Raw genomic sequence first — 9,601 nt, 5'->3', positions numbered from 1 at the left:
AAGGCAAACAGTGAGACTCTGTCTCAAAAAGAAAAGAATATGGTCACAGAAAAATAGCAAGGTTTAAAGAATGTTTGTGGAGTACTACCATTTGCTTAAACAAGGAAAAGAAAAAGAAGTATCTGAATTGGTATTGTTTTAGGATAATCAAGGAACACTAATATTTGTTGCCTAATTGGTGAATAACAATTAGACAAATAGGGAGCAAAGATTGAAAAGTCTTTTGACATCTTAAATCATACAAATGATTTAAAAAGTTAAATTAAAACAGCAAATTGTATCTAATAGCCAGTAAAAACATCAAATGGGGGAATAGTAGAGAAAAGGGCTAGGAAAAGTCATCAAGAGAGGCAGAGGGAGAAAGGGCAAAGTGCCAGTGTTTTATATTCCCCTTTTCCCCTTTTGGTTGCCAAGCAAAACACCAAGCCATTTTAAACCTCCACTCTCCACATCGCAGCTCCCAGCTCCTCCAGGTTCCCTGATACTTGTGTCATACAGCCTGGAATCCTCAGTGGTCCTACCTGGGGAGCCATTGGATAAAATGGGAACGCTCCGGAGGGTGGGGCTGCTTCCTCCCTCCCTGTGCGGCAGCGGGGGAGTCTCCAGCCCTCCCCCGCCACCCCCACCCCCCGGACTCCCAGGGGCTTTTAGAACACAGCTCCCCTTTCTTAGCTGTTTGTCATTTATTTATTAACTTGTGCGGGGTAGGGAGTGGGTGAGGGGTGTGGAAGTGAAGGGCTCAGAATGGGAACTTTAGAGTTACTATTAGACACAGATTGTTTTGTTTTTTTTGTTTTTTTTTTGGCCGGGGCTGGGTTCGAACCCACCACCTCCAGCATATAGGGCACTGCCCTATATACAGATAATTATGTATAAAACTACAGAAAGGTACTGCATTAAATAATTTTTGTTCCTTATTATATTGCTTTTGAATGTTTAGTGAGTCTTCTGCAGCACTTGAGAAAATAATTATACACTGTTATTACTATTTTGTCGAATTCAAATGAGATTTTTCCAGTTTTTGTATTTTGTTCTTTCTATCAACTTTTAAAAACTGTAGTCCAGATTGGACCGTGAGTTTATATTCTGTATGTCATTCGGCCTGGAGAGTTGACAGTTGCCCTAGGCCAGTTTCACTTTTGTTTCTATCTGTTTTGTGACTTTTGGCATTATCTGAAAGGCTGTTGGGTTTAACCACTAACATTCTAAAGAAGTCCAGTAGAACCGCCATAGTTGGCCACCTCCCTACATTGACCACCTGCTTCTTAAGTTGATCTACTTTTTATAGACTGGCCATGTACCACAGACACGTATCAGTGCAGCCAGCCTAGCTCCTTATATTGACCACCTCTATATGTTGACCAGTTTGTTACAGTCCCTTGGGCTGTCAACTTATATAGAGAGGTTCTATTGTATATAAAATTAAGAAGATTTGCTTTTATTCTTATTATTTTTAAAGAGAGGTTCTCACCTGTCACCTAGGCTGGAGTACAATGGCACAATAATTAGCTCACTACAACCTCCAACTCCGGGGATCAAGCAATCCTCCTGCCTCAGCCTCCAAAGTAGCTGGGATGACAGTCATGTACTACCACACCTGGCTGTTTTTATTTTTTATGTTTCATAAAAAATCTTAACTAAGTTAACTTCTTTTTCTAATCATCGGCAAATTTATAAATTTTTATAAATGTTAACATCCTTACCTTTTAAAAGCGTTCCTTTACTTGTTTGACAGTGAATTCTGTGCCCACTTGGGTCAAGCATTACATTAAACACGGCAGTGAGCACAGCCATCCCTCTCTTTGTTTTCGTGAAGCAGTTGGGGGTGGGGGACACTAACCACATCGAACAAATAGTCCCACAACTAGACACAGATAGTTACAAACTAGGCTAAGCTTGGTTTCTACAAAGCATGGACTATTTTGGGAAAATTGTTATTTTTTGTTTTTATATAGCTAACTTTGGTTTGCTTTCTATTAAACTTATTTACCATGTTTATCTTGTTCATAATAGCTCTTTTTAAAATATATCATCTCACAAAAATGTGTTTCTTCTTTTTAGCCCCAAAAGGAACACTGAAAAACGTAATCGTGAACAGGAAAATAAGTATATAGAAGAACTTGCAGAGCTGATTTTTGCAAATTTTAATGATATAGACAACTTTAACTTTAAACCTGACAAATGTGCAATCTTAAAAGAAACTGTGAAGCAGATTCGTCAGATCAAAGAACAAGGTAAGAGGCCTGAGTTCACACTTGGAAGCCCTGAGCTGGTTTCTGTTTTTCCACGATGTGAGAAGTCCCGTCAGAGTCCCTTTAATCCATTTCTTGTGCTTAAATTATTGATGAGGAAATGATGTCACAGTGCAAGATGAATGCAAGTATCACTTGCAGTGGTTTATAAATAGGCTTTATATAAAATGCAGCCGTTCCCTAAAGACAGGGCCGACTGAGGTGAGTGAGTTAGGGTGATGTAACTTTTTATCCAGTAAACTCTGTCGGGGGCCCACTGCTTCTCCGTCTCTCACCGTGGAGTTTTCGTGTCTTAAATAGCAAGTGATCTTCACCTTTGCAAGTGAGGGTCCACTTGGTGATGTGAAGCAGAAGTACGGGACTGAGCCACCTCCTGTTTCAGCTTGTCAGCACATTTGAAAAGTCTGAGCCTCGACTGGCCATGCCTCTAGATTAGAATTTCATATCTTGCATGACAAGAGCTTTGAAAGGCTGTAACCCTCTAGTAAAAATTCCTTTGTGGAGTTGAAACGCAGAGCTTGACAGCTTTCTTCCTGTGGTATTCTTCTTTTCTAAGATCATTTTATGCTTCTCGTCTTTGATAATTTTGCCTACAGAAAAATATTAAGAAAATAATATTTTTAAAAACACGTTTGATTTTGTGGTGCCAAAAATAAATCTTCCTTCAGCATGTATGAACAGTGTTTTGTGCTCAGGGCCAGTGTGTGCTTTCGACGCGTCTGTGCCGTTTTCCTGCAGGGATGGGGAGATGGTTACCTTTTGTAATTGGCCTTAAAAGCATCATCTCGGGGACTAGCCTGTCCTTTAGTATACAGGAGAAGCATATTTTAGAAAATAACCTGTCTTAGTCTTTACAGGTATATGAGCCTTAAACTGCTCCTATCATAGAATCCTATTAGCGTATTAGTATTTTCCATTTTGCTACACATGTTGAGCTAAATTCTGTATAAAATAGCTTTACAAGTATAGTTCTGTCTTCCACGAAATTAAAAATATGCACATAAGATGCATGTTATACTGTAAGACACTAGTTTCTAATACCAGTCCATTTAGAAAATCAGTCTTATTTCCTGATTCTGCATCAGAATGATAACATCCTAATACTCAGCATCCAAGGATTCTCTTCTCTCGGTGACTGTCTCAGTCTCCCTTTATCTTTTTCCTCTTTCTTTTCCCTTTGGTGTTAGAGCTAGTTACCAAAAGAGCTCAGTTTCGGCTCTGTGCCTATAGCTCAAGTGGCCAAGGTGGCAGGTTCGAATCCAGCCTGGGCCCGCCAAACAACAATGACGGCTGCCAACAAAAAAAAGCCAGGCATTGTGGCGGGCGCCTATGGTCCCAGCTACTTGGGAGGCTGAGGCAGGAGACTCACTTGAGCCCAGGAGTTGGAGGTTGCTGTGAGCTGTGATGCCATGGCACTCTACCCAGGGTGACAGCCTGAGGCTCTGTCTCAAAAAAGAGCTCAGTTTCCATCTCAATGATTTTTTTTTTTTTTCTTTCTTTCGTTCTTTTTTTTTTTATGTGGTATCAGCAAATGGATAAAATAATGTTCCTAGAACTCTTAGGAAAAATAATTGGTTAAAGTTACACAGTGCTTTGAAGTTTCTGCGTTTTAGAAAACGCTAAGTTTGATGTTTCAGGTTTCTAAGGATTTGGAATGATTCAAGGTTGTGAACATTGCATGTTAGATGGTACTTCTACATTTTAAAACAATTATATATACATTTTTAACCACAGTGAAGGTCTTACACAAGTTTTTAAAGTTTGCAAAACCTTGGTAATTCCCCTTTCTAACCATAAAACGTGTTAAGATGTGTCCTGCTGGGACTGAGCCAGGCCTTGACTGCAGCCTTCCTCGTCAGGCCGCACACACAGCCACCCAGGGCGCAGGGGTAATAAACACCCCCTCAGGTCTTGGTCTTACAGCAGTATTCCTATTAATCTGAAAAGCAACATGGTTTGAAAAGGGAAGCAAAACTCAAATGCCAAATGAAAAATAAAAAGTACGAATAGACTTTTAAGTTCTCAACTAATGAAATATTTTAAGAACATTCCTTGTGTAGCAGATTGTTTTTTAAACAAAGCAGAATCAGAAGCTACGTATGCATTGTGGTTCCAATTATGAGCTTTTAGCGCCTGGGCAAATGATTTTACCTCTTTCACTTTAACTATAACAACACCTCAGTCTTAGAGCTGTTGAAGAAATTATGAGCTGTGTACACTCACTCAGCAAGCACCTGCCATAGTACTACTTAAATGTTCAGGATTTTTCTTTCCCACAGTAAGCGGAAATGTGCTTTTTTTCCTTTACTTGTGCTAAGATCTTCAGACAGCAACCTCTTCCTTCAGATGGAAAGTGAAAGAAAAACAGGTGGAGGGATGGTTATTAATATTATCCCTGTGCCATCACGTGATGGAAGCAAAATTTTTCTGGTGCCTTTAAATCTGCAGGGCCCCTGGGTACCTCTACCAATAGCTTTGTTTGGGCCCGTTTGGCTTCTCTTACAGCTGACAGCCAGCCCAAGGTTTAAGAGTAACATAGTAGTCAGGCCTGAGCCCTTCTCTCTCACTCAGTGTCTCCCCTTGCCCCTCAGTGGTTCTCCCTGCCAGTCAGGGTAAATAAAATCCAGCTGTCATCTTTACACCTGTATCAAAACTTACTTTTGTATTTCATCAATACGAAAGCCTGAATAACTTGAATTGGAGGATCACAAGAAGGTGATCATTGGATACATGTCCCGGAGAAGTTAAATTGGACGCCACCCTGAAGAACACACACTCGGGAAAGCTGGGCTCCCCTTTATGGAAGCCCCCTCAGTGTCTGATCCTGCTGTGCATCAGGCCTGGTGGGTTCTTCCCCTCAAACCTGCTCTCCAGTCAACCGCTCCTCACCTTTCCATTTGCTTTACACATAAAGGGAATGAAGAAAGGATATTTTAAATGGCCAAAAGGATGGGAATTTGGAGGGTGACTTACCAGGTATTTAAGTTAATAGGTATTCTCTTGTGCATAACACTTTATGAGTCACTGGTGGGTAGATGCTGGTCCTCCAGAGCATTAACACGAGAATGGTCTTTGTAGAAACTGAGCAAGTACACACAAGAATTTGAGGGCTAAAGTATGATTGCCATAAGCTATGGAATTCCATACAAGCTGATGGTTTTCCTTTGGCCCACATTCATAGGTCCTTAGTTAAGTAAAGTAGGGACTTAGTAATTAAGTTAGACCTTCTACTGTAACTAACTACATTCTCTTGGAGAATTTTTATGCTGGTTAAGATGTAAATAATTCTCAGTATGCCATGCACTTTTTAAAAGTACTCAGATTTGATAACCTATCTACTACTCAAAACACACTGTGGAATAGAGACATTGTTTTTCCACTTCACAGGTGGGGAACCTGAGGCACAGATTGGTTAAGTAGTTTGGCAAAGTCACTCAGCTGCTGAGCGTTGGAATAGGGTCAAATCCAGCGGCCTCATGCCAAAGTCTGCACCATTATTGCAGCTTTTCAATACTGAAGTATGATGATGATAAATGTTTATAAATTGTGTCTTCTGTAACTTACAAACAATAATCATAAATAGCTAATAACTTTTTTCTCTATTTAGGAAAGGCTAAAATTATTTCTCTTCTACAGAAGAAGTAAGTATGAGCATATCTAGGAGACCTTACAGGTTTGGTTCCAGATCGCCACAATAAAGTGAATGTTGCAGTAAATCAAGTCACCAGGATTTTTTTGGTTTCCCAGTGCATGTAAAAGTTACATTTACACTATATTGTAAATGTATACACTCTTGCAAGTGCACACTATATCACGTGTGCAACATAAAATGACAACATGTGTACCTTAATTAAAAGTGCTTTATTGCTAAGAAGTGCTGGTAATCATCTGAGTCTGCGGCAGGTCATAATGGTTTTGCTGGTAGAAGGTCTTGTCTCAGTGTTGATGGCTGTTGACTGACCAGGGTGGTGGTTGGGATGACTGTGACAGTTTCTAAAATAAGACAACAGTGGAAGTTTGCCATGTTTACTGTTCCTTTCATGATGCTGTGTGATAGCATTTACGCACAGTAGAATTGGAGTTAATTCTCTCAGACCCCGCCACTGGTTTATCTACTAAGTTTACCTCAGCTGTCCAATCCTTTGTTGTCATTTCAGCAGCATTCATAGCATTTTAACCAAGAGTAGATTCCGTCTCAAGAAACCACTTTCTTTGCTTTCTCTTTATGGGAAGCAGCTCCTCATCGATTGACGTCGCATCATGAGACTGCAGTGGTTCGGTCCCATCTGCAGCCTCCACTTCTCATTCTGCTTCTCTTGCTATATCCACCACATCTGCAGTGCCTTCCTCCACTGAAGTCTTGAGCCTCTCAAAGTCATCCGTGAAGTTAAAATCAACTTCTCACTTCTTCTAGAATCCTATTCATGTTCATATTTTTACCTCTTCCCATGAATCACAAATTTTGGTGTTTTTTTGTTTGTTTGTTTGTTTGTTTGTTTGTTTTTTCAGAGACAGAGTCTCACTTTGTTGCCCTTGGTAGAGTGCTGTGATGTCACAGCTCACAGCAACCTCCAGCTCTTGGGCTTAGCCGATTCTCTTGCCTCAGCCTCCCGAGTAGCTGCAACTACAGGTGCCTGCCACAGTGCCTGGCTATTTTTGTTGTTGTTGTTGCAGTTTGGCCGGGGCCGGGTTTGAACCCATCACCCTTGGTATATGGGGCCGGCACCCTACCCACTGAGCCACAGGTGCCACCCAAATCACAAATACTCTTAATGGCATCTAGAATAATAAATCCTTTCCAGAGGTTTTTAATTTACTTTGCCCACATCTACCAGAAGAATCACTGTCTATGGCTGCTACAGGCTGATGAGCTGTATTTCTTAAATAATAAAACTTGAAAGACAAAATTACTCCTTGATGTAAGGGGTGTAGGTATAAAAACAGCATTCATCTCCTAATGTATCTCTAGCAGAGCTCTTAGGTGACCAAGTGTATTGTCAATGAGCAGTAATATTTTGAAAGAAATCTTTTTTTCAGAGCAATAGGTCTGAACAATGGGCTAAAGTATTCAGTAAAGCATATTATAAACAGATGTGCATCCCAGCTTTGCTGTTCCATTTCTCTAGCACAAGTAAATTTAGCATTATTCTCTCTTTTTGTCTGTCACCAGGGTGGAATGCAGTGGCACAACCATGGCTCAAACTCTTGGCCTCAGGTGATCCCCCTTCCTCAGCAATCCTGAGTAGCTGGGCTATAGTCTGCGACACTACACCTGCCTAAATTTTTTTTTTTTTTTTTTTTTTTTTTTTTTTTTTTTTGGCTGGGACTGGGTTAGAACCCACCACCTCCAGCATATGGGGCCAGCACCCTACTCCGTTGAGCCACAGGCGCTGCCCCCTGCCTAACTTTTTTTTCTTTGATTTTTTTTGTAGAGACAGTGTTTTGCTTTGCTGTCCTCTCCTAGCCTCGAGCAGTCCTCCTTCCCTGGCCTCCCAAAGTGTTGGGATTACAGGCATGAGCCACCACACTTGGTCGATTTAGCATTATTTTTAAGAACCCGAGGATTTTCTGAATGATACATGAGCACTGGCTTTAACTTAAAGTTACCTGCTACTTTAGCCCTAATGGGAGAGTCAGCCAACCTGTTCTTTGAAACTTTGATGGCAGGTGTTGACTTCCTCTCTAACTGTGAAAGTTCTAAATAGCATCTTCTGATGTAAGGCTGTTGTGTCTACATTAAATATTTGTTGTTGAGCACAGCCGCCTTCCTCAGTGATCTTAGCTAGAGCTTCTGGATAACTTCCCGCAGTGTCCGCAGGAGGCCTTGCTGCTTCACCTTGCATTTTTAGGTTATGAAGATGGCTTTTCCCTTCAGCCTCACGAATCAACCTCTGTTAGAGTCACACTTTTCTTCTGCAGCTTCCTCAGACACTTGAAGAGAGTCGGGGCTTTGCTCTGGATTAGGCTTTGTCTTAAGTGAATGTTGTGGCTGGTTTGATCTTTTGTCTAGACCACTAAAAGTTTGTATCATCAAAAAGCCTATTTCACTTTCTCATCATTTGTGTATTCACTGGTGCAGGACTTTTAATTTCCTTCAAGAACTTTTCTTTTGCCTTCTTCTCTAGCCTTCAGCCTGTCTCAGCTGTCACCATGCCACCTTCCTCTCTGAGCCTCAGCATATTGGACTTTAAAGTGAGAGAAGTGCTACTCCCTTGCACTTGAACATTTAGGGGCCATAACATCAATATTGTTCCGTCTCAGAGAATAGGGAGGCCACAGAGACAGAGAGGAAGACCAGCAGTTGGTGAAGCAGTCAGAACACATAGGAGGACATTTATCAGTGAAGTTCACCGTCATACGCAGGCGTGGTTCATGGCACCCCAAAACAATTATAATAGTAACATCAGAGATCAGTGATCTCTAATCACATTAACAAATACAGTAATAGTTAAAAGTTTAAAATATTGGGAGAATTACCAAAATGAGACAGACATGAAGTGATTATATGTTGTTGGAAAAATAGTGCTAAGAGGCTTGCCTGCCACGGGTTGTCACAACCCTTCAGTTTGTAAAAAACGTAATATCTACAAAGCGCAGTCAAACGAGGTATGCCTTTATAAGGTGGGATCAGCAGTAGATCCTTAATACACAAGTTTTAATGAAGATAAAATATTTTTCCACCGAACTGCTTGTAATTCACTTTCACATTTTTTTTTTTTTTTGTGGATTAATGGCTCACATTATTATTGAAATCCTTAAAGTAAGTGAGCAAGGATAGAATTCCTATTCTCATTTCCTTCTGGGATCTCCTTATTATTTTATTTCTTCAGTACATGTAACTTTTGTTTAACAGCTTTCAGATAAAGAGGATTTTAATGTGCCCTAATGCTTAAAGATTTTAACAATTTATGACATGAGCTCTCACTTCAAGACCTAAAGTGGCTCTCACACTCTTAATAGAAAGTAGACTTTTTTTTTTTTTGGAAGACAGTCTTACTTTGACACCCTTGGTAGAGTGCGGTGGCATCATAGCTCATAGCAACCTCTAACTCTTGGGCTCAAGCAACTCTTGCCTCAGCCTCCCAAGTAGCTGGGACTACAGGCACCTGCCACAATGTTTGGCTATTTTTAGAGATGGGGTCTTGCTCTGGCTCAAGCTAGTCTCAAACCTGTGAGCTCAGGCAGTCCACTTGCCTCAGCCTTCCAGAGTGCTAGATTATAAGCATGAGCCACTACACTCGCCCAAAAGTAGACATTTCTTGTTTGCTTGATCACCTTATACTGGTAAGAAAAGAAATTAATTCTATCCTTGATACATGACAGTGATCGTACATCAATACTATATATAT

At 40.6% G+C, this 9,601-nt stretch overlaps 1 protein-coding gene across 1 annotated transcript in view; it reads left to right on the top strand.

The window, feature by feature from the left end:
* LOC100948904 (nuclear receptor coactivator 2-like) overlaps positions 1–9,601 on the top strand; it is a 246,941-nt gene that overhangs the window by 194,542 nt on the left and 42,798 nt on the right. Inside the window, exon 4 of the mRNA XM_003803528.3 lies at positions 2,062–2,234. Coding sequence (XP_003803576.2) covers positions 2,062–2,234 — 173 coding nt within the window. The remainder of the gene's footprint in view (positions 1–2,061; positions 2,235–9,601) is intronic.

Source organism: Otolemur garnettii, unplaced genomic scaffold (assembly GCF_000181295.1).
Source record: "Otolemur garnettii isolate 467f Iridium unplaced genomic scaffold, OtoGar3 scaffold00323, whole genome shotgun sequence".
Classification (NCBI taxonomy): Eukaryota; Metazoa; Chordata; class Mammalia; order Primates; family Galagidae; genus Otolemur; species Otolemur garnettii.
Note: the sequence above shows the minus strand (reverse complement) of the source record. Positions and strands in the feature narration are given on the sequence as shown.